At 40.6% G+C, this 25,108-nt stretch overlaps 1 protein-coding gene across 1 annotated transcript in view; it reads right to left on the bottom strand.

The window, feature by feature from the left end:
• Positions 1-4,218: 4,218 nt before the first annotated feature.
• hspa4b (heat shock protein 4b) overlaps positions 4,219-25,108 on the bottom strand; it is a 44,626-nt gene continuing 23,736 nt past the window's right edge. Inside the window, exons 6-19 of the mRNA XM_061930664.2 lie at positions 24,265-24,398; positions 23,917-24,161; positions 23,746-23,822; positions 23,509-23,660; positions 23,277-23,383; positions 23,056-23,189; positions 20,857-21,041; positions 20,672-20,767; positions 16,943-17,098; positions 16,733-16,858; positions 16,542-16,649; positions 11,757-11,876; positions 9,414-9,575; positions 4,219-4,744 (exon numbers count right to left, since the gene is read on the bottom strand). Coding sequence (XP_061786648.1) covers positions 4,541-4,744; positions 9,414-9,575; positions 11,757-11,876; positions 16,542-16,649; positions 16,733-16,858; positions 16,943-17,098; positions 20,672-20,767; positions 20,857-21,041; positions 23,056-23,189; positions 23,277-23,383; positions 23,509-23,660; positions 23,746-23,822; positions 23,917-24,161; positions 24,265-24,398 — 2,006 coding nt within the window. The 3' untranslated portion in view covers positions 4,219-4,540. The remainder of the gene's footprint in view (positions 4,745-9,413; positions 9,576-11,756; positions 11,877-16,541; positions 16,650-16,732; positions 16,859-16,942; positions 17,099-20,671; positions 20,768-20,856; positions 21,042-23,055; positions 23,190-23,276; positions 23,384-23,508; positions 23,661-23,745; positions 23,823-23,916; positions 24,162-24,264; positions 24,399-25,108) is intronic.

A 25,108-nucleotide genomic window follows, 5' to 3' on the forward strand; every position in this document is an offset into this window, starting at 1 on the left:
ATATATATATATATATATATCTATATATATATCTATATCTCATACATCTATCTATATATTATATATATATCTCATACATCTATCTATATATTATATACAGGTAAAAGCCAGTAAATTAGAATATTTTGAAAAACTTGATTTATTTCAGTAATTGCATTCAAAAGGTGTAACTTGTACATTATATTTATTCATTGCACACAGACTGATGCATTCAAATGTTTATTTCATTTAATTTTGATGATTTGAAGTGGCAACAAATGAAAATCCAAAATTCCGTGTGTCACAAAATTAGAATATTACTTAAGGCTAATACAAAAAAGGGATTTTTAGAAATGTTGGCCAACTGAAAAGTATGAAAATGAAAAATATGAGCATGTACAATACTCAATACTTGGTTGGAGCTCCTTTTGCCTCAATTACTGCGTTAATGCGGCGTGGCATGGAGTCGATGAGTTTCTGGCACTGCTCAGGTGTTATGAGAGCCCAGGTTGCTCTGATAGTGGCCTTCAACTCTTCTGCGTTTTTGGGTCTGGCATTCTGCATCTTCCTTTTCACAATACCCCACAGATTTTCTATGGGGCTAAGGTCAGGGGAGTTGGCGGGCCAATTTAGAACAGAAATACCATGGTCCGTAAACCAGGCACGGGTAGATTTTGCGCTGTGTGCAGGCGCCAAGTCCTGTTGGAACTTGAAATCTCCATCTCCATAGAGCAGGTCAGCAGCAGGAAGCATGAAGTGCTCTAAAACTTGCTGGTCGACGGCTGCGTTGACCCTGGATCTCAGGAAACAGAGTGGACCGACACCAGCAGATGACATGGCACCCCAAACCATCACTGATGGTGGAAACTTTACACTAGACTTCAGGCAACGTGGATCCTGTGCCTCTCCTGTCTTCCTCCAGACTCTGGTACCTCGATTTCCAAAGGAAATGCAAAATTTTTTGTATTAGCCTTAAGTAATATTCTAATTTTGTGACACACGGAATTTTGGATTTTCATTTGTTGCCACTTCAAATCATCAAAATTAAATGAAATAAACATTTGAATGCATCAGTCTGTGTGCAATGAATAAATATAATGTACAAGTTACACCTTTTGAATGCAATTACTGAAATAAATTAAGTTTTTCAAAATATTCTAATTTACTGGCTTTTACCTGTATACACCCGTCCATTTTCCTGTGACGTCACATAGTGAAGCCAACACAAACAAACATGGCGATAGAACAGCAAGCTATAGCGACATTAGCTCGGATTCAGACTCGGATTTCAGCGGCTTAAGCGATTCAACAGATTACGCATGTATTGAAACGGATGGTTGTAGTGTGGAGGCAGGTAGCGAAAACCAAATTGAAGAAGAAACTGAAGCTATTGAGCCATATCGGTTTGAACCGTATGCAAGCGAAACCGACGAAAACGACACGACAGCCAGCGACACGGGAGAAAGCGAGGACGAATTCGGCGATCGCCTTCTAACCAACGATTGGTATGTGTTTGTTTGGCATTAAAGGAAACTAACAACTATGAACTAGGTTTACAGCATATGAAATACATTTGGCAACTTTGAGAGTGCAGACAGCCCAATTTTCATCAATTAATATATTCTGTAGACATACCCTCAAGTTAATTAGGACGTCATTGCAAAAGTATCGTGAATGCCAAAAAATATTTTGATAAGTTGTACTTATTACAGTTGTGCCTCATCACATTGCTGTTCAAATATTGCTTTTAGGAGCACATTCTAACCCTAACTTAAGTATTTTCAAGCATAGAAACGGCTAAATAACGTCTAACTCAGTGGTTCTTAACCTGGGTTTGATCGCGCAGGTCAAGACACACCCGACTCATCGTGTAAATAAAAACTTCTCCCTATCGGGGTATTATGGATACTCCCAAACAATGTTCCCTCTAACTTTCCATCTGATTTGCAGGTGTGTCATTTGTTGTGAGTTCATGCACTGTGTTGGTTCTGTTCTTTGAACAAGGTGATGTTCATGCACGCTTCATTTTGTGCACCACTACAAAAAACATATAACTTTGTCTTGAATTTGAAAAAAAAAAAAACATTTAGTTTTTCACTAAAGAAGGGTTTGGTGAATGTGAATATGACATATATGCCAACCCTCCCGAATTTTCCGGGAGACTACCGAAATTCATAGCCTCTCCCGAAAACCTCCCGGGACAAATATTCTCCCGACAATCTCCCGAATTTCAGCCGGAGCTGGAAGCCACGCCCCCTCCAGCTCCATGCGGACCTGAGTGAGGACAGCCTTTTTTCATGACGGGAGGACAACAGGGTGACAAGAACTAAATCATCCAGACTAGAGATAAATTGTATTATTATGTTTATTTTACCTAAAAATAAATATATTTATAAATTAAAAAAAAAAAAAAAAACTAAATACATTTTTACTATATTTTGCTAAAAACATCAAAATTAATTGTATTTTTATTTGTATTTTTTCGTGACTCCTTATTACATCCAGCCATAGAATTATACATTAAAATAAACATATTTGAAATAATTGATTTTAAATTAGCATAATAATTCATTTAAAATGACCATATTTAATTATTAAAATAATTGCTTGTTTATCAACAACTTTAGCATTTTATTCATTACATTTTGAAACTCTCAGAAGCCAAGTTATGTTATATTCCTTAAGATTTATTTATGCAAGTTTGAAGTATCAATTATCTAAACACAGTTTTGTTTGCATATTTTCAGGATGTAGATATCCATATAATATATATATATATATATGTATGTGTGGGGAAAAAAATCACAAGACTATTTCATCTCTACAGGCCTGTTTCATGAGGGGGGTACCCTCAATCATCAGGAGATTTTAATGGGAGCATTCGCATACCATGGTTTATATAGGGCACAGAGTGGGTGGGTACAGGCTGGCGTAGGGGCGTGGTGATTGGCTCATGTGTTACCTAGGAGGTGTTTCCGTCTATGGCGGCATGCTGTTACAATTTCGCTGCGCTTGTTGAGGGATGACAGGTCTGGACGGTAAATAATAAACAGTTTCTCTTTCAAGCATAGGTTGCATCTTTTATTACCACTATTGTAACAATAGTGGTAATAAAAGATGCAACTGAAGCTATTGTAACAATAGTGGTAATAAAAGATGCAACCTATGCTTGAAAGAGAAACTGTTTATTATTTACCGTCCAGACCTGTCATCCCTCAACAAGCGCAGCGAAATTGTAACAGCATGCCGCCATAGACGGAAACACCTCCTAGGTAGCACATGAGCCAATCACCACGCCCCTACGCCAGCCTGTACCCACCCACTCTGTGCCCTATATAAACCATGGTATGCGAATGCTCCCATTAAAATCTCCTGATGATTGAGGGTACCCCCCCTCATGAAACAGGCCTGTAGAGATGAAATAGTCTTGTGATTTTTTTCCCCACACATACATATATTGCGCTCTACTACGGTATCGAGCACTATTTTTTGGATAACCTTATTAAGACATATATATATATATATATATATATATATATATATATATATATATATATATACATATATATATATATATATATATATGAAGTACTTGACTTGGTGAATTCTAGCTGTCAATATACTCCTCCCCTCTAAACCACGCCCCGCCCCCGACCACGCCCCCACCCCCACCTCCCGAAATCGGAGGTCTCAAGGTTGGCAAGTATGAAATATGAAACTGGCGGGGTTTGGTACCTCCAACAAGGTTAAGAACCACTGCTCTAACTTAACCAAACCAATCACAGCATGCCATTCAGTATCGGAGGCACCGATTGGCTCAGCCTAAAAGGTAGCATTGACATTGGATGATGGTGACAAAAAAGTGTTAGTTAATGCTTTGAATGTGCTCATACTGTTGAAAAGCGCATTTATAATGTAACAAGGTTTTTGTATACTCTATGAAAATAATTCATTTAAAATGAATGATTTTTATTTCATATAAATTCATATTTAGTCATGCCCGGACCCAACAGCATTATTATTTTGTGTCCAGCTGTTTGAGTTGTATAATTTTGCTACCAACATTTTGTTTGTTTTGTCATATTCAGAAACTTGCTGAAAATGCAGTGATGCCATTTTTGTAAGAGCGGGTTTTTTCATTCAGCTCTCAATATGTTATCGGACTGTGAACATGTGTCTGTGCAAAATATTCAAAGAAGAATTAGGCTGTGTGAGTTGTTGGGTTCCTTACAGTACAAGTGATTTTCCATACCTTTATTAAAACCATATTGTGACACAGACCAGAACACGTACAGAGAGCACACAACAGAAATAAATACCATTATGTGTATGGCGCTCATTGTCAAACAGGCTTATTGCAGCTGGATTCGGAATTAAGTCATCAGGAACAGAACAAAAGAGAGAGATGGATGCCATGGCATTCAGACAGAGCCACCACCCGGAGCTGGGATTAGTGTGCTAAAAACTCTGCCTGTTGACGTAAGTGCATTTCCTAAAACGCTCCGACCTGCACTGATACACTCAAGACTGCAACTCATTCTCAAAACAGCGAGCTCCTAACTTAGTCCAGGTCCATCTGCGGCTTATTTCCTGTTTCTGAGGTGGCGCTTCCCGTTTTGTCGCTCGTGCCTTTTTCTGCGCCTTCTTCCGGAGCCTTCTCCTGTCCGTTCACAGGCCCGTTCTGCTCTGCTGGCGTTTCCTCTTTCGGCAGTTCCACTTTGGGTTTGGGCTTTGTCACGATAGGGTTACAGGCAGAGAATAGTTCCTAGAAAGGTTCACAGAAAACATTAAATAATGCAACAGAATGAACTCAAGTTGACTTTCTCAAATGGGAAGGATTGTTCATTTACCGTATTTTCCGCACTATTAGCCGCACCTAAAAACCACAAATTTACTCAAAAGCTGACAGTGCGGCTTTTAACCCGGTGCGCTTTATATATGGATTAATATTAAGATTCATTTTCATAAAGTTTCGGTCTCGCAACTACGGTAAACAGCCGCCATCTTTTTTCCCCGTAGAAGAGGAAGTGCTTCTTCTTCTACGCAAGCAACCGCCAAGGTAAGCACCCGCCCCCATAGAACAGGAAGCACTTCTTCTTCTACTGTAAGCAACCACCCGCCCGCGTAGAAGAAGAAGAAGCGCGCGGATATTACGTTTTATTTCCTTTGTGTGTTTACATCTGTAAAGACCACAAAATGGCTCCTACTAAGCGACAGGTTTCCGGTTCATGAAAAGACGCAATCTCTCCATCCGCACATGGACTACTATTTCACAGCAACTGCCTAAAGACTTTCAAGAAAAGCTGGCTACTTTCCGTGCATATTGTAAAAACAAGATAGCTGAAAAAAAGATGCGGCCAGAGAACATTATCAACATGGACGAGGTTCCACTGACTTTTGATATTCCTGTGAACCGCACTGTGGATACAACGGGAGCACATACGGTGAATATTCGCACCACAGGGAATGAGAAGTCATCCTTCACTGTGGTTCTAGCTTGCCATGCTAATGGCCAGAAACTTCCACCCATGGTGATATTCAAAAGGAAGACCTTGCCAAAAGAGACCTTTCCAGCCGGCGTCATCATAAAAGCTAACTCGAAGGGATGGATGGATGGATGAAGAAAAGATGAGCGAGTGGTTAAGGTAAGTTTAAGTTTACGCGAAGAGGCCGGGTGGCTTTTTTCACGCAGCTCCGTCCATGTTGATATACGACTCCATGCGCGCCCACATCACGCTGGTTTTTAATATATTATTAAAGTTTGACTGACCTATCTGACTGTTTTTTTGACATTCCTTTAGCGCAGTTAGATGTGGCTTACAACACGGGGCGGCTTATAGGTGGACAAAGTTTTGAAATATGCCGTTCATTGAAGGCGCGGCTTATAACCCAGGGCGCCTTATGGTGCGGAAAATACGGTACTTAACGCAGAGAGTATGGGGCATCTATTAATACAAACTTATATATTACAATTTGAGGTGCACAAAAAAAATTGCAATTCTTGTTGTTCCTGATTCTAAATCAATTAACACTTTTTAAAAATTAAAACATTTTTTTTTTTTTTTTTTTTTAAGAATCATTTTTGAAGAATACCCAGTATGTTTTTAGGGCATCTCCATGCAACCAGGAGGAGTTTTTTTTTTTTTTACACTGTCACCTTTTTTGAAAAAGTTTAATAATAAATATACCAAATAATACTTTGCGGGAATTGGTTTGAATCTGGTAATGGAGTTGAATCAAGAATCAATTCCGAATATAAATGGAAAAGGGGTTATACTTGTATAGCGCTTTTCTTCCCTGACCGTTCAGGAGCAGGGGTGAAGTGTCTTGCTCAAGGACACAACGGATGTGACTAAGATGGCGGAAACCACCGATCGAACCAGGAACCCTCAGGTTGCTGGCTTGGTCGCTCTACCAACCGAGCCACACCGTCCCAATCGAATTGTCATACAGGGAATCTGACTGAATCGTTAGGTGCCCAAATATTCACATCCCTAATTATAATGCAAAGTGTTAATCTAACTGGCTCACATGTTCTGTGTCTATTCACCTGTCTTTTTGTTTTTACAAACCCCGTTTCCATACGAGTTGGGAAATTGTGTTAGATGTAAATATAAATGGAATACAATGATTTGCAAATCATTTTCAACCCATATTCAGTTGAATATGCTACAAAGACAACATATTTGATGTTCAAACTGATAAACATTTTTTTTGTTGCAAATAATCATTAACTTTAGAATTTGATGCCAGCAACACGTGACAAGGAAGTTGGGAAAGGTGGCAATAAATACTGATAAAGTTGAGGAATGCTCATCAAACACTTATTTGGAACATCCCACAGGTGTGCAGGCTAATTGGGAACAGGTGGGTGCCATGATTGGGTATAAAAACAGCTTCCCAAAAATGCTCAGTCTTTCACAAACAAGGATGGGGCGAGGGTCACCGCTTTGTCAACAAATGCGTGAGCAAATTGTTGAACAGTTTAAGAACAACGTTTCTCAAAGTGCAATTGCAAGAAATTTAGGGATTTCAACATCTACGGTCCATAATATCATCAAAAGGTTCAGAGAATCTGGAGAAATCACTCCACGTAAGCGGCATGGCCGGAAACCAACATTGAATGACCGTGACCTTCGATCCCTCAGACGGCACTGTATCAAAAACCGACATCAATCTCTAAAGGATATCACCACATGGGCTCAGGAACACTTCAGAAAACCACTGTCACTAAATACAGTTGGTCGCTACATCTGTAAGTGCAAGTTAAAGCTCTACTATGCAAAGCGAAAGCCATTTATCAACAACATCCAGAAACGCCGCCGGCTTCTCTGGGCCCGAGATCATCTAAGATGGACTCATGCAAAGTGGAAAAGTGTTCTGTGGTCTGACGAGTCCACATTTCAAATTGTTTTTTGGAAATATTCGACATCGTGTCATCCGGACCAAAGGGGAAGCGAACTATCCAGACTGTTATCGACGCAAAGTTAAAAAGCCAGCATGTGTGATGGTATGGGGGTGCATTAGTGCCCAAGGCATGGGTAACTTACACATCTGTGAAGGCACCATTAATGCTGAAAGGTACATACAGGTTTTGGAACAACATATGCTGCCATCTAAGCGCCGTCTTTTTCATGGACGCCCCTGCTTATTTCAGCAAGACAATGCCAAGCCACATTCAGCACGTATTACAACAGCGTGGCTTCGTAAAAAAAAAGATTGCAGGTACTTTCCTGGCCCGCCTGCAGTCCAGACCTGTCTCCCATCGAAAATGTGTGGCGCATTATGAAGTTTAAAATACAACAGTGGAGACCCCGGACTGTTGGACGACTTAAGCTCTACATAAAACAAGAATGGGAAAGAATTCCACTTTCAAAGCTTTAACAATTAGTTTCCTCAGTTCCCAATCGTTTATTGAGTGTTGTTAAAAGAAAAGGTGATGTAACACAGTGGTGAACATGCCCTTTCCCAACTACTTTGGCACGTGTTGCAGCCATGAAATTCTAAGTCAATTATTATTTACCAAAAAATAAATAAAGTTTATGAGTTTGAACATCAAACATCTTGTCTTTGTAGTGCATTCAATTGAATATGGGTTGAAAAGGATTCCGTTTATTTTTACATCTAACATAATTTCCCAACTCATATGGAAACGGGGTTTGTAGTTTGTATCAAAAATGTAGCTTACCGTATTTTCCGCACTATAAGGCGCACCTAAAAACCACAAATTTTCTCAAAAGCTGACAGTGCGCCTTATAACCCGGTGCGCTTTATATATGGATAAATATTAAGATTCATTTTCATAAAGTTTCGGACTCGTAACTACGGTAAACAGCCGCCATCTTTTTTCCCGGTAGAACAGGAAGCGCTTCTTCTTCTACGCAAGCAACCGCCAAGGTAAGCACCCGCCCCCATAGAACAGGAAGCGCTTCTTCTTCTACTGTAAGCAACCACCCGTCCGCGTAGAAGAAGAAAAAGCGCGCGGATATTACGTACGTTTCATTTCCTTTGTGTGTTTACATCTGTAAAGACCACAAAATAGCTCCTACTAAACGACAGGGATCCGGTTCATGAAAAGACGCAATCTCTCCATCCGCACACGGATTACTATTTCACAGCAACTGATATTCCTGTGAACAGCACTGTGGATACAACGGGAGCACGTACGGTGAATATTCGCACCACAGGGAATGAGAAGTCATCCTTCACTGTGGTTCTAGCTTGCCATGCTAATGGCCAGAAACTTCCACCCATGGTGATATTCAAAAGGAAGACCTTGCCAAAAGAGACCTTTCCAGCCGGCGTCATCATAAAAGCTAACTCGAAGGGATGGATGAAGAAAAGATGAGCGAGTGGTTAAGGTAAGTTTAAGTTTACGCGAAGAGGCCGGGTGGCTTTTTTCACGCAGCTCCGTCCATGTTGATATACGACTCCATGCGCGCCCACATCACGCTGGTTTTAATATATTATTAAAGTTTGACTGACCTATTTGACTGTTTTTTTGACATTCCTTTAGCGCAGTTAGATGCGGCTTACAACACGGGGCGGCTTATAGGTGGACAAAGTTTTGAAATATGCCGTTCATTGAAGGCGCGGCTTATAACCCAGGGCGCATTATGGTGCGGAAAATACGGTAATATAGTTGAAAAGTTCATTTATTTCAAGAGTTGAATTCAATAGGTGAAACTCTTGTATTCTATGGGTTCACTGCACACAGTAACAGCTACTGCACAATATTGTAATTAATTTAGACACATAGAACATAGAAACTGGCTTAAGCAAACAAGTGGAGGATTAAAGTTCAATTTTGCACTTGCGGAACATCTTAAAAGACCATGCTATTTCTGATGTTTCTTTTTAACCCAGGCTTTATGGTGTGGTTTGTCAAGAAAAACTTTAAAAAGAACCTCCGGCAGGCTTTCTGTGTTTCTCACCCTGGTTTTTGTTTGAATTTCTTGCACTTTGATGGAGGGATCCATGGTCGAGCTCTGTTTGTTTTGCTGGTTCATAGCGCTGTTCATCCACATCATCGCTTCAGAGGCTAGCTTATCCACTTTGGAGACGTCTGCCTCGTCTAGATGGTCATACTGTTCCTCCTAAGCCACAAATTGAACACAAATTTATTTTATAGTAGAGTCCAATTTACAAAGTTATTCAAAGCACAATAAGCAGGAAAAGGGACTTGTCAACAAAATAGGAGGAAAATAAGACAGGACATTCTTGAACAAGGTTTAGATTTGTGACAGTACTAGGAAGATAAATGTATGATAAATATAACAAAGTTGTATACTTGAAAATGTACAGATTTCAAAGTAAGCTCACAGCATTTCTAATTACAATACAGTGTTACTTCAACCCAACAGTGCCCTTACTTAAGAAGGTTTGGCATAAGAGATGTCTCTCAGCTAATAGTAATACTTTTAGTTACAAGCAAAGATTTGAGTTAGAAACCTCCCTGCCATTACTTGGCGTAGCAAATGTCAGTGAAACCTGTAAGATCTGCCCAAAACATCTGGTCTCACTCACTAGCATGAGCTTATAGCTGGAAATGGACATAACTGTTTTTCAAAGCATAGGGAGGAAAAAAGTGAGCGTAAAGGACAGTGCTGAGAAAAAGAAGTGAATGATATGCATTGAATTAAAAATCTGTGGAAATAATAAACGGCAGACATTTATCCATGAAAATATTTAAAAGCTGGTGATGGTGTGTTTGACATTATTATTACATTACTTCATAAAACTACTGTAGTGAGTAGTACATTCTGTTGTATTGTTTTTATACAATATATCTTATATCACTTTTTTCCCCTATAAAAGTTCTGTTAAATGTTAAAAGTGTGCAAGGACCAGAGGTGGGTAGTAACGCACTACATTTACTCCGTTACATCTACTTGAGTAACTTTTGGGATAAATTGTACTTCTAAGAGTAGTTTTAATGCAACATACTTTTACTTTTACTTAAGTATATTTATAGAGAAGGAACGCTACTTTTACTCCGCTACTTTTATCTACATTCAGCTCGCTACTCGCTACTAATTTTTATCGATCTGTTAATGCACGCTTTGTTTGTTTTGGTCTGTCAGACAGACCTTCAAAGTGCCTGCCTTACTGGTGACGTTTCACTTCGTTCCACCAATCAGATGCAGGCACTGGTGACGTTGGACCAATCAAACAGAGCCAGGTGGTCACATGACCTGACGTAAACAAGTGTGAAAAACTTATTGGGGTGTTACCATTTAGTGGTCAATTGTACGGAATATGTACTGTACTGTGCAATCTACTAATAAAAGTTCCAATCAATCAATCAAAAGTGTGAAGGAAAAAAGATACTTTTTTATTTCAACCGTACATCCCGTCAAAAGCCTAAAGACTGACTGCACAGTTCCTGTCTTCACAATAAAAGGGCCGCTCCATCGCGCCTGCGCTTTCAAAACAAGAGTCCGAAAGCCAGCGCAAACAAGCTAGCAAGCTAAGGAGTTTGACGCCAATATATTTCTTGTAAAGTGTATAAAAACGAATATGGAAGCTGGACAAATAAGAAGCTAAAAACCAACCACTTTCATGTGGTATTAGACAGAAAGGAGGAACTTTTCTTCTCCTCCATTTGAAAACGTGGACGTTATCATCACTACTGTCTGATTACAATCAACGCAAGTCATCAGAATCAGGTAATAAACCAACTTATATTCTTGTCTTCATGAAAGAAAGGAATCTATATGTTAAACATGCATGTATATTCATTAAAACATCTTTAACATGTAAACAAAAACAGCAAAATAAATACATATAAATTATATACTCTATATATCAATGTATATGTATATGTGTATATATATATATATATATATATATATATATATATATATATATATATATATATATGTATATGTGTGTGTGTGTGTATGTTACTCATCAGTTACTCAGTACTTGAGTAGTTTTTTCACAACATACTTTTTACTTTTACTCAAGTAAATATTTGGGTGACTACTCCTTACTTTTACTTGAGTAATAAATCTCTAAAGTAACAGTACTCTTACTTGAGTACAATTTCTGGCTACTCTACCCACCTCTGGCAAGGACCAATCAAATTGATTTCAACTCATTTCAATGGGATGTATTGATTTGAGTGTTTTGAGTTAAGCGTTCCATCACAGAAGCAATCAAGCGTGTAAGTTGAGGTACTAATAATGTACATGCCAAATATTAAATTGTGCACATTGTTGTTTTGTGTTGTGAAATTTTGGCCTGTAGTGCAAATGAATACAGATGGATCTTACCTTCATTTTGTACGCTTCAACAAACTTCATGTACTGCTGGATTTGTTTCCCCAACTCCTCAAATGTTTTAGGTCTCTCCTCAGCCTCATTGTACCGATCCTGGATGGGCTGGCCGAGTTTCTGCAGAGTGGGAAACGTTTAAAACCGTTTAAAAGGGAACTTTTTTGGGGGGGGATGTTTCCTATCAATCATAATCTCTTTGTTAAAGTAAGAATATATATATACATTTGAATGTTTTTATGTATTCTAATTTGTATTAAACCTGCGAATAGTGTTGAAAGGGTCCTCGCCCACCCCTTGCACCGTGGGGTTTCCGCAAGTCGGCGAGCACGCATTACACATGCAGTCACATTCTTCCCAGTGCCCAACCCACCATCAAAATATTTCAGGAAGATCGGAGATTGTGGAAGGAAGTTATGACTGTTATAATTCTCCACCAGAAGGGGCGATACTGACGTCACAGCAGTCATCCAGTAGCATCCCACCGAATGCCCAACCCATCAGAAACGTCAGAAAGCTTGAAGCATATGGAAGGAAGTTATGACTTATCATTTTCCACCACAGGGAGGCAATATTGGTGTGGATATATAGGCATGATCAGACCACACTGAAAAGTCTCATATCAGTTTGGAGAGAGATCTGATCATCTAAAGTACAGTAATTACAGTTTTATTGGTTGATTGAGTAGATGAGATCCGCCCGGAGTTCCTTAAGGCTCTGGATGCTGCGGGGCTGTCTTGGTTGACAAGACTCTGCAGCATCGCGTGGACATCGGGGGCGGTGCCTCTGGATTGGCAGACCGGGGTGGTGGTTCCTCTCTTTAAGAAGGGGAACCGGAGGGTGTGTTCTAACTATCGTGGGATCACACTCCTCAGCCTTCCTGGTAAGGTCTATTCAGGTGTACTGGAGATGAGGCTACGCCGGATAGTCGAACCTCGGATTCAGGAGGAACAGTGTGGTTTTCGTCCTGGTCGTGGAACTGTGGACCAGCTCTATACTCTCAGCAGGGTCCTTGAGGGTGCATGGGAGTTTGCCCAACCAGTCTACATGTGTTTTGTGGACTTGGAGAAGGCATTCGACCTTGTCCCTCGGGAAGTCCTGTGGGGAGTGCTCAGAGAGTATGGGGTATCGGACTGTCTGATTGTGGCAGTCCGCTCCCTGTATGCTCAGTGTCAGAGCTTGGTCCGCATTGCCGGCAGTAAGTCGGACACGTTTCCAGTGAGGGTTGGACTCCGCCAAGGCTGCCCTTTGTCACCGATTCTGTTCATAACTTTTATGGACAGAATTTCTAGGCGCAGTCAAGGCGTTGAGGGGATCTGGTTTGGTGGCTGCAGGATTAGGTCTCTGCTTTTTGCAGATGATGTGGTCCTGATGGCTTCATCTGGCCAGGATCTTCAGCTCTCACTGGATCGGTTCGCAGCCGAGTGTGAAGCGACTGGGATGAGAATCAGCACCTCCAAGTCCGAGTCCATGGTTCTCGCCCGGAAAAGGGTGGAGTGCCATCTCCGGGTTGGGGAGGAGATTTTGCCCCAAGTGGAGGAGTTCAAGTACCTCGGAGTCTTGTTCACGAGTGGGGAAAGAGTGGATCGTGAGATCGACAGGCGGATCGGTGCGGCGTCTTCAGTAATGCGGACGCTGTATCGATCCGTTGTGGTGAAGAAGGAGCTGAGCCGGAAGGCAAAGCTCTCAATTTACCGGTCGATCTACGTTCCCATCCTCACCTATGGTCATGAGCTTTGGGTTATGACCGAAAAGACAAGATCACGGGTACAAGCGGCCGAAATGAGTTTCCTCCGCCGGGTGGCGGGGCTCTCCCTTAGAGATAGGGTGAGAAGCTCTGTCATTCGGGGGGAGCTCAAAGTAAAGCCGCTGCTCCTCCACATCGAGAGGAGCCAGATGAGGTGGTTCGGGCATCTGGTCAGGATGCCACCCGAACGCCTCCCTAGGGAGGTGTTTAGGGCACGTCCGACCGATAGGAGGCCGCGGGGAAGACCCAGGACACGTTGGGAAGACTATGTCTCCCGGCTGGCCTGGGAACGCCTCGGGGTCCCACAGGAAGAGCTGGACGAAGTGGCTGGGGAGAGGGAAGTCTGGGCTTCCCTGCTTAGGCTGCTGCCCCCGTGACCCGACCTCGGATAAGCGGAAGAAGATGGATGGATGGATGGATGGTTGATTGAGCAGTTTTCGCTCCCAGGCTCTGTCCACTACGACTAGGTACTGACCGATCCAACACTTCAGAATGTCATCATTATTTGTACCAATACTGATCAAGATCTGAGTTTGTGGAGCCAAGTAAAAAAATGTTGAAAGTTTTGTGGCAAACCATCAGAACAAAGTTCGATGCCATGCACACCATATGGCGCAAGCACAATTTCTTCGCAACTTATCATCGTCCATCTGTCTAACATCTGTCATTTTAACCGCGACTCATTTGGTCAGAGTCCCTAGGAGTTCGTTAAAGTACAATCCCTATTTTTTGTATAGAAATGCCTCATGGAAACCAAGATGGCTGACTTCCTGTTTGTTTTAAAGTTCTTGAGACTTTTATATGCACCCTGCAATGAGACTTCCGTGATTTTTGTGACGATACAAGAATCTGGTGGCATTGAATATTTGTTTTTATTTTCAAGGGAGTGCCTGAGAGTCAATTTTAAAATGTTGCATTCGATAGCTACAAAATAAAAAATTTTGCCGGACCGAACGCGCTTACAAAAAAATCGGTGCGTTTTCGTGCATTCTAAGGGCCTGAAAAATGCGATTGAGAAATATAATGCACAGAGGGCCCTTTGCTGCTCGGGCCCTAAATATACGGCAATTGGGAGTCATATATTGCGCCTATAAAACCCTCTAAAAATATGACCAAAAACCGCCAACAATACGCCATTGTGACCTGAACATTAACCCAGTTTTAGCCATATTGTCGTTAAAAACGCTAACACAGAACTACTTTTGGCGGCATTGTGATCACAGAGCGGTAACTAGCTTATGCTGCTACTGACATACTAACCCGATGAGCCACTGCATTGCCGCTGAGTTGGTAAATGTTAATTCTAGATTATAAATCATGCTTCTTACCTGTATAGTAGAAGGTTGGTAAACTTTGACATTTAACTTAGACTTGGAGATGGTAAGAAAGACAAAAAGATGCTTGTTTGCATGCTTACCTTAGCTAAAGCTAAATATTACTCAAATCTCATCCGCCTCAACAAAAACGACCCTAAATTTTTGTTTAGTACAGTAGCATCGCTAACCCAACAAGGAACTCCTCCCAATAGCTCCACCCACTCGGCAGACGACTTTATGAATTTCTTTAATAAGAAAATTGAACTCATTAGAAAGGAGATTAAAGACAACACATCCCAGCTACAACTGGGTTCTATTAACACAGATACAACTGTATCTACGACGGATACTGCAATACAAAATAGTCTCTCTCTTTTTGATGAAATAACATTAGAGGAACTATTACGGCGTGTAAGTGGGATAAAACAAACAACATGTTTACTTGACCCACTTCCTGGGAAACTTATCAAGGAGCTTTTTGTATTATTAGGTCCATCAGTGCTAAATATTATAAATGTATCACTTTCCTCTGGTACTGTTCCCCTAGCATTCAAGAAAGCGGTTATTCATCCTCTGCTCAAAAGACCTAACCTTGATCCTGACCTCATGGTAAACTACCGACCGGTGTCCCACCTTCCCTTTATTTCGAAAATCCTCGAAAAAATTGTTGCACAGCAGCTAAATGAACACTTAGTGTCTAACAATCTCTGTGAACCTCGCAAAAATGACTAATGATCTACTGCTAACGATGGATTCTGATGCGTCATCTATGTTGCTGCTTCTTGATCTTAGCGCTGCTTTCGATACCGTCGATCATAATAATTTATTAGAGCGTATCAAAACACGTATTGGTATGTCAGACTTAGCTTTGTCGTGGTTTAACTCTTATCTTACTGACAGGATGCAAAGCGTCTCCCATAATAATGTGACCTCGGACTATGTTAAGGTAACGTGCGGAGTTCCTCAGGGTTCGGTTCTTGGCCCTGCACTCTATAGTATTTACATGCTGCCGCTAGGCGACATCATACGCAAATACGGTGTTAGCTTTCATTGTTATGCTGATGACACCCAACTCTACATGCCCCTAAAGCTGACCAACACGCCGGATTGTAGTCAGCTGGAGGCGTGTCTTAATGAAATTAAACAATGGATGTCCGCTAACTTCTTGCAACTCAACGCCAAGAAAACGGAAATGCTGATTATCGGTCCTGCTAAACACCGACATTTATTTAATAATACCACCTTGCTGTTGCCATTTTTAATATAAAGTAGCGTACAGCTCTACCTTGTGTCTGTCAGTAGACTCGCTATGGAAGAGCTAAACACAACTGGTACAACAAAGATGACGGGGGGAAAACGCTGTCAAAATGAAGCCACTTAAATAAGACCGCTTACAAAACAGTGCATCCTGAAAAGACGGTCAGAAAGCGGCTTGAAGACGGTCTGTAAAACTATCTATGGGATGTGGACCACAAGGAAGTGTTTTAAATGTAGAAAAAAAACATAAGACATTTAATGCGCCTTATAATCCGGTGCGCCTTATGTATGAATATAAACCTGAATAGGCCCGCTTATCGGCCTTGAGTCTTATAATTTGTGTGCCTTATGGTACGAAAAATACACTAGTCGTGGTTGGCTATCATGAAGTCTGTTATGATTAGAAGTAGCTGTTATTAAAGGAAATAGTGAACGCATTACAGTATTTATTTAAACAGTAATTACCTTCAATTCTGCCAGCCTGTCGATGTACACCTGCTTGGGTTGATCCTCTCCATCCTCATACAGCCAGTTCTCTGTATCCTCCAGTTTTAATGACAAAGCATCTCTTTCCTGAAAAACCAAACGTATCATCACATTAGTAACGCCCAGCCTCATATTTGCTTCCCTAACGTTGGTCCGACGTGTTAACTCACTGCTTCTCCAACAAATTTTTCCAGCATGCCGTGCAGTTTGTCCCTCATCTCATACACGTACTCTTCGACGTAATTCTTGGCGTCGTTCCTCTCCTTCTCCAGCTTGTCCTGCATGATCATCTTACCCTGTGGAGGGAAGAAGATAATGTCATGACAAAGTGACAAGTGGACAGTTTTGGTCACGTATAAAGCCCGGAGAATTGTCAGTACCTCATTTTCAACAAATAGATTGAGCATGTCATCTGCCAGCTGCCACTGTGGACTGTTTTCAATGGGAAGCTCCAGGACTTTTGTTTTGACTTTGGGCTTTTTGGCTTGTGGTGGCTGGTCAGTCTTCTTCCCGCTTTTGCCCTCCTCTGTGGAAGTCTAAAAATAAAAAAATAGGTAAGGCTATATTCAAATCTAACAATAAAAAATGAAAACAGCACAAATCTGGTTTTGGGCATTGTAAACATTTATAGGAAACATTCTCTTCAAAAAGGCACAAAATAGGGCTGCACGATTATTCGAAATCGCATCAACCCTACTCAGTAGCCTAGTGGACCTACTCAGTAGCCTAGTGGTTAGAGTGTCCGCCCTGAGATCGGTAGGTTGTGAGTTCATACCAAACACTATAAAAATGGGAGCCATTACCTCCCTGCTTGGCACTCAGCATCAAGGGCTGGAATTGGGGGTTAAATCACCAAAAATGATTCCCGGGCGCAGCCACCGCTGCTGCCCACTGCTCCCCTCACCTCCCAGGGGGTGAACAAGGGGATGTGTCAAATGCAGAGGACAAATTTCGCCACACCTAGTGTGTGTGTGACAATCATTGGTACTTTAACATCGAGGTTTTATTTAGTGCGGTAAATAACCGCAAGAGGCCTAGTATTTTATTTTTTTGCAATCACCAACATTTGAGTGACAGACATGTTCAGCACTCACAATTATTGAGCTTCGCGTTTGTTCGTCTCTCGCTTCAAACAGGAAGAAAGACGTCTTACATTGTGCATATTAGCACCTGAGTGTGTTCGTCTCTCGCTTCAAACAGGAAGAAAGATGTCTTACATTGTGCATATTAGCACCTGAGTGTGTGGAACTAACTGAACAGAGTGACCACTCTTTTCACTCATTGTGCCTCACACTCAACAGTACAAAGAGAGAGCCTGTGAGAAGTGCCGAAAAGAAACACACATTAGGAGGATAAAAAATAAGATTAAAACGCCAAATGTCTCGTTGTGGGAATATTTCAGCTTTAAATTGGATGGGCAATATGAGCCCATCAACACATGGACGAACGAGCAAAAATGCCGCGATCACGTGATAAACAAAAAGAAAACGTCCGACCAAATTTTTCCAACAAGGAAAAAATAATGCACTTTAAATGTGTTCAGTATCTATTTAGGTTTTGTTTACAGAAATGAGTCCATTTTATTTTTTGTTTATTTAGGAAAAAATATTTACCTTCCAATTACAGTACAATAGAAACAAATCTAGTAAACAATTCTTCAGTAATGAGAAATAAAAGTTTATATCCTTTTAAATGGTTACTTGCGTTGATTACATTACATTATAAACACTGTATAGTTTTTTTTTTTATCAATTATGTATTTATTAGTTAAAGAGCGTGGTGTAGTCAAAAGCTCTCAGCCAAGTATTTTTTAAGTAATTATTGGATATTGTTCCAATGTGTGGCACCATTTCTGCCATCATTTGTTATTTTCGCAGTTTTATGCATTTTTATGTTTAAAATATAAAAATTGCAAATTGAATTGCAATCTTGGAGAGGAAAATTGCAATTAGTTTTTGTTCGTCGTGCAGCCCTAGCACAAAAACAATCCTATACAAGTCAATATATGCTACACTATCTAAAAAAAAACCCCCACATCTTAGCGTTATAAGTAGGGTTGAGCCTTGTTTGAATTTGGACGATTCTCGGTCTGAATCTGGTGCCTTACGATTGATTCCTATTCTTTTGAGAAACAGGGTTAAAAATGTACCTTTCTCACAGAGCTATTTTCAATTGGTATATTAATATCAATCAATTGAACTTGTATATAAATGTCATGAAGTTTCTCTCAACAAGAATGCAATTTCTCAAAACCTTCCCTTTACTTTGTAAAAACCTCATTAAAAAAACATTTGCACATATCCTGTTATGTGTTAGATATAGAGATGTTCCAATCAGGGTTTAATGCTACTGGTTCCAATCATTCATTCGTAAAATTGACGAATACCGATCACATGTATTACCACTCATTTTTCAAATGTATTTATGCCGACTTCTATTGCCTGTGTAACATTATCAGGGCCGGCCCGTGGCATAGGCCGTATAGGCAAATGCTAAGGGCGCCGTCCATCAGGGGGCGCCACGCCAGTGCCACAAATGTTGGAGAAAAAAAAAAAAAAGTTGGTACTATTATTTCTAAATACAAAAAATAATCCCACGTTAATTAAAATGCAAAGTAAAGCCTATATAATAGAAATATTATTTGTTACAACATTACGCCCCCGCCCTCCCTTCCCGTATCATGACTCTTTTTGGACGTCACCACATCAAAAAATCAACACAAGATGTCAAAACGGCCAAAACTGTCAGGTGCCCAGGGAAGAAAAAAGAGAAAAGAAGAGGAGGAGAAACGAGAAAAAGACAAGAGGTAGCAGGTAGGTAACGTTAGCCTACATGAAATTATTTGTCTGTTACAGAATGTGATAGTAACCTGGCTCTTTAGCATTAAGCTAATGTTACATGATTCGGCAATTGCTAATCAATAAATAGCTAGTTCTGTTTTAACGTCGGGTTAATATTGTGGAGGGGGCTAAATTGTTATGGAAAATAATAATGTAACGTTAGGTAATTACAGTACTCCCACCTTACATTCCTCAGGGACATTTGTATTAGATCTTTTAAGCAGGTGTTTTTTGTTTACATTGTTATTGCCTTCTGGTTAGCTAATGTTTGCCCTGCAGGTAATAGTCACTTTTCCACCCCTTTATATATTAGGTATAGTTGTAAGCCTAGTTGTTAAAGTGCACATCATTAATGTAAATTAAGCAATATGTATGTAAAAAATATTGTATTTCATATATTCATTTTTTATTTTTTGCATTCATTTATTTATTCATATTTTTTTTATCTTGTTAACTATTCTGATTGTTAATTTGCTTTCTTTAAGTAAAAAAAAGGTCAAAGACAAAGCTATTCGGTTTCTTGTGAGTATATACACTTCACTGCCGATGTGGGGGGGCGCCACCTAAAATCTCGCCTAGGGCGCCAGATTGGTTAGGGCCGGGCCTGAACATTATCAACACAATATTTAAACAATGTTCTTCGTTTCCTTTAATACATACAATTGTTTGATCAAAACAATGTCAATGATATACCGTAACTTAACAAAAGCAAAAACTACTATCGCTTTGCAGATCGATCCACCTTCTTCTTACGCATACGCCCGGCAGCAGCAGTAAACAGCAACACATCAGCCCAACAGTTGTTGTATTATCCTTGCCCTTGACTCTTATTAATCTACCTATTGAGTTCCTGTTAATATCTGCTTACTTTCTGCTATAATGCGCTTCCTCCGACACGTCTTAAACTTTACTAAGCACTTATTTATTGTGTTGCTCAAGCTAGTTTAGTGGCTACCTTAGCTATTAGCATGCCTGCTACTGCTTTATCTTTGTTTGTGTGTAACATGTTTAATGGGGGGAATCCTTTATTTTTTTTTAACAGTATGTCAAATGGCTGTATTAAAATGAGCTGCAGGCCAAAACCAAAACTTTGGACACCCTGATTTAAATCTATATAGAGCTTCCTCAAAGTTCACTGCAAGTATATTTATAACAAGGACAATTGGGTGTTATTTAAAACAATACATTACCTTCTGACATTGTGCATATACCATCTTCATTAATTATTTAAACTAGTAACATTATGTTCTATGCAAGAGCGCAGTTTACCTCCATCTCCTCATTCTCTCGAGGGGTTTTCTCCTCTTGTTCTTTTTGACCATCCCCCTCATCCTGCTGCTCCTCCTGGTCAGTCTGCATCTTGTTCTACCGAGACAGGTTTTTTGTCACTCCTGCACTCATATAGTTTGTGTTCGGAAGAACCATCTTTAATGAAAAAAAAAAAATGTTTATACCTCTCCATCTTTGTCATTGACTTGCTCCGTCTCCATTGGTTCCTCAGTCTCGTCAGCTTTGAGCACCTCCACCAGAGAAGCTCCAGACACACTAAAGATTCCGTGGATGTTCACTCGCACCTTAACTTTTACCTTGGAGCTCTCGCCAGACGCCTGCGGCACCACTTTTTGGATGGAGAACTGGCCTGTTGGTATGATAATAGACAAAGAATGAAGAACGCACAAAGGACAGTTGATCCTTGATATATATAAAGTTAGAAACTTCAGGTGTGAAGCAGAAGACACACAAATAGCAACTCAGCGCAAACATCATCCATCCATCCATTTTCTACCTGCATCCGGGCGGAAGGCGGGGGAACACCCATAAAATAATAAATACACAATCTATTAAATAGCTAAAAGGCCAATAATTAATTAAGTAATACAATTATAAAACGAGTATTAAAAATAGCTAAAAATGCCAGGCGTTAATCAATAATATACATGTGTGCAGCCTTTAACATTACAAAAAGGCAACTTTTCTATTTGAAGAAGCTCTATAGCTTTGGTGTTATTGCTGCTATTTTTACCGCCTTTGTTTACATGAAAAACTTATTTTAAATTTACAAAAGTTCAGTAGTCATTTCTATTTTTGTAGCAGCCACGGTTTAGGTATAAATAAATATTTCTGAATTAGCTATATTTATTGTTTGTTAGCACATGCCTAACACATACCTGCCAACTTTTGAAAACAGAAAAACCTAGTAGCCAGGGTCCAGGGGCCGCAGGCCCCGGTAGGTCCAGGACAAAGTCCTGGTGGGGGGTTCAGGCTTCGCCCCCCGACGCAAAATGATTATTAGCATTCAGACAGGTTAAAATGTTGCTAAAACCATCACTTTTCTATCAGTCACAGTGACTTTTCAAAACAAAAATATTACAGCAAAAATCATATGGGTTGATTGACATGTTTATTCTGTAAGCTAACTTCAATAGTTTGAAATTATTTTGACAGTTAATGCCAGTTATCCTGTCAACCTTTCACAAGACTTCAATTTGTTAATTGAAAGTATAAACAGTATAAACACTTTTTACAGTAAACAAATGGTAAAACAGTACTAAACAATTCCATTAAAAAAAAATTGGTGTCATTATTAACTTTCTGTCCAAGCTTGTATAATCTACTGCCTTGTAAAAAATATTCTGTGCCTAAAATTCACATTTCTATCACAATTATCATACTGTAAACATGGTAAGCTAACTTCATTAAAATTAATAGTCCTGTCAATAGCATGGAATTACAATTCAAATGTAGTTTTTTTGTAAGCCTTTCAAAAGAATTCAAAATATGAAAAATGAATGAAAATTAATTGAAGCCATCAGACACTTGAAAAGTGGCACATCACATCTCTAATGTAATCATTTGAACTTTTCAACAGAAATAGCACTGCAAAAATATTAAGGACATACTTCTGTATTTTGGTAGTTATGCTGTCAACATTTAACAAGATTTCTTCAACTTGGACTTGAAAGCATAAATAGCATAAACACTTAACAGTATAACAGTACTAAACAATTCCAATAGATAACATTGGTGTCATTACCTTTTTGTGGCTAAAATCCGAAAAAACGTTGAAAGTTTTCCACTTGTATCGCTAGCAACGGCATTAGACTTGTGTTTTTTTTGTCCCAACGTGGTCTTTTACATCGCTAATTCCTCCGTGTCCGATCGAAAAATCTTGTCTGCACAAGGTGCAATTCGCGTAGTTTTCACCCTTTTTGGAACGGATAATTATTCCCGGATAGGCTTTTGAATATTCTTTACGGAATGACTGCAGTTTTCTTTTCGGTTTAAGACTCGTTTGCGATGTTTCTCCGGCTGATTCCATGATCGTTCGCTCGTTTGGAAACAATGGCAACTGGTGCCTCGTGCTTGGCAGAGGTGCTATAAATAGCCTCGCGCATTTAAAAAAAATTGTTTTTTTTAATTAATGAAAAAACGTATTTTTTATCACTGCAACCGTAACCCGGAATAGGTTGATGAAAACCGTACTAATTACGGGAAAACCGAAGTAGTTGGCAGGTATGCTAACAATATCTCAAGCTGAAATTAAAAGCAGATGGCTAAATTAGAGCGACTGAATAGGTTAACTAATGTATAAGATACTCGACTAGTTGACTATGAAAATTGATGTTGGTTGCAGCCCTACTGTAGTTACTTACCGATGGTGGGATCAGGGTAGGGCAGCGTATTAGGGCTGCTGTAGTAGGCCTCCAAAGAGAAAGGCTCCTTGCGGTAGAACGTCAACGCTTTGGAAAAAGGTGCCACATGGTTCATGGGAAACACCTCACAATCACTACAACACAAAAGCGAGTGAGTGAAATCCACCATACCAAGGAGTAGAGATCATTAAGAAGATGGAAGCGGTCATCGTTTGTTTTACCTTACACCTTCCTCGGCAGCAGAATGCCACTTCAAAGAGATGGGATACGGAACCACGTCTGTGATGGAGAATTCACGCACTTTGAAGGCAGGTGACAGGATTGCACACTGTTGCGATGCAGACAAACGCAACACTTTCACATTATTACAGTCAACAGACGCTCACTTTTGCTGGGCCAAAAGCAGCAACACAATAATACGGCAGCAGACGACAGGAAGGAAGTGTGACATACCTGCAAAGCACATCCTCTGGCCACTGCTTCGTCAGCATTCAGCGTGGTGCTTAATTCCTTCCCAAAGAATTTGCTGAGTCGCTCTTTGACGGACGGGATCCTGGAAGCCCCACCCACAATCTCTACCGCATAGATGTCTTCCTTTTTTAGTTCTAAAGGGGACACATTTAAAGAGTGAATGATTGCAATTAACTGGTGTCATGAACAAACAGCATGAACGCAAAGTGTGATGCTTACTGGATTGTTCCAGAAGCCTCTGCAACGGAGGTTCTACTCGGGCCAAAATGTCTGCGCTCATCTCTTCAAAGCGACCCCTTTGTGAAAGAAAGGAGGCGACATCAGAACAACACCTCCCATGTGAGGTAAAACTGACCTAATGAAGTCCAACCAAATGTACTGTTTGCTGACCTGTTGAGCTTTCCTGTTACGTCGACATCATTCATGAAGCACTCAATGTTAAGCGGCAGGTCGGAGGAGTTGGCACTCATGAGCTTTTTCAGTTTCTCACACTCTTGATAAAGCCTAACCAGAGCCCGGGGCTTGGACCTCACATCCAGCTTGTACTTTTTGCCAAATTCCTCACAGAAATAGCGGACTATTACCTCATCAAAGTCCTTGCCTCCCAACTCAGCATCACAGGCTGTGGCAAGAACCTGGAAGAAGAGAGACATGGAAGGAGAAGCGAACAAATAGTTGAAATACAGGGTTTCACAACTTGAATAAAGAAACACCAAACGTCTCTTGACCATTCCCAACCTTGAGTTTGCCCTTGTTGAAGGCACACACTGATGTCTGGTATCCAGAATGGCCCAGGTCCACAAACACCACAATCCTGGCCTTCTCCTCGGGAGCAGGTAGATCCTGCTTATAGATGCCATACGCCAACGCCACTGCAGGGGACAGTTATTACATATACCGTATTTTCCGCACTATAAGGCGCACCTAAAAACCACAATTTTTCTCAAAAGCTGACAGTGCGCCTTATAACCCGGTGCGCTTTATTACGATTCATTTTCATAAAGTTTCGGTCTCGCAACTTCGGTAAACAGCCGCCATCTTTTTTCCCGGTAGAACAGGAAGCGCTTCTTCTTCTACGCAAGCAACCGCCAAGGTAAGCACCCGCCCCCATAGAACAGGAAGCGCTTCACCCGCCCCCGGAAGAAGAAGAAAAAACGCGCGGATATCACCGTACGTTTCATTTCCTGTTTACATCTGTAAAGACCACAAAATGGCTCCTACTAAGCGATCCGGTTCATAAAAAGACGCAATCTCTCCATCCACACACGGATTACTACCGTATTTCACAGCTGATATTCCTGTGAACCGCACTGTGGAACGGGAGCACGTACGGTGAATATTCGCACCACAGGGAATGAGAAGTCATCCTTCACTGTGGTTCTAGCTTGCCATGCTAACTTCCACCCATGATGATATTCAAAAGGAAGACCTTGCCAAAAGAGACCTTTCCAGCCGGCGTCATCATAAAAGCTAACTCGAAGGGATGGATGGATGAAGAAAAGATGAGCGAGTGGTTAAGGGAAGTTTACGCGAAGAGGCCGGGTGGCTTTTTTCACACAGCTCCGAAGGCGAACACACCTTC

This window comes from Nerophis lumbriciformis, linkage group LG36 (assembly GCF_033978685.3).
Source record: "Nerophis lumbriciformis linkage group LG36, RoL_Nlum_v2.1, whole genome shotgun sequence".
NCBI classification, from domain to species: Eukaryota; Metazoa; Chordata; class Actinopteri; order Syngnathiformes; family Syngnathidae; genus Nerophis; species Nerophis lumbriciformis.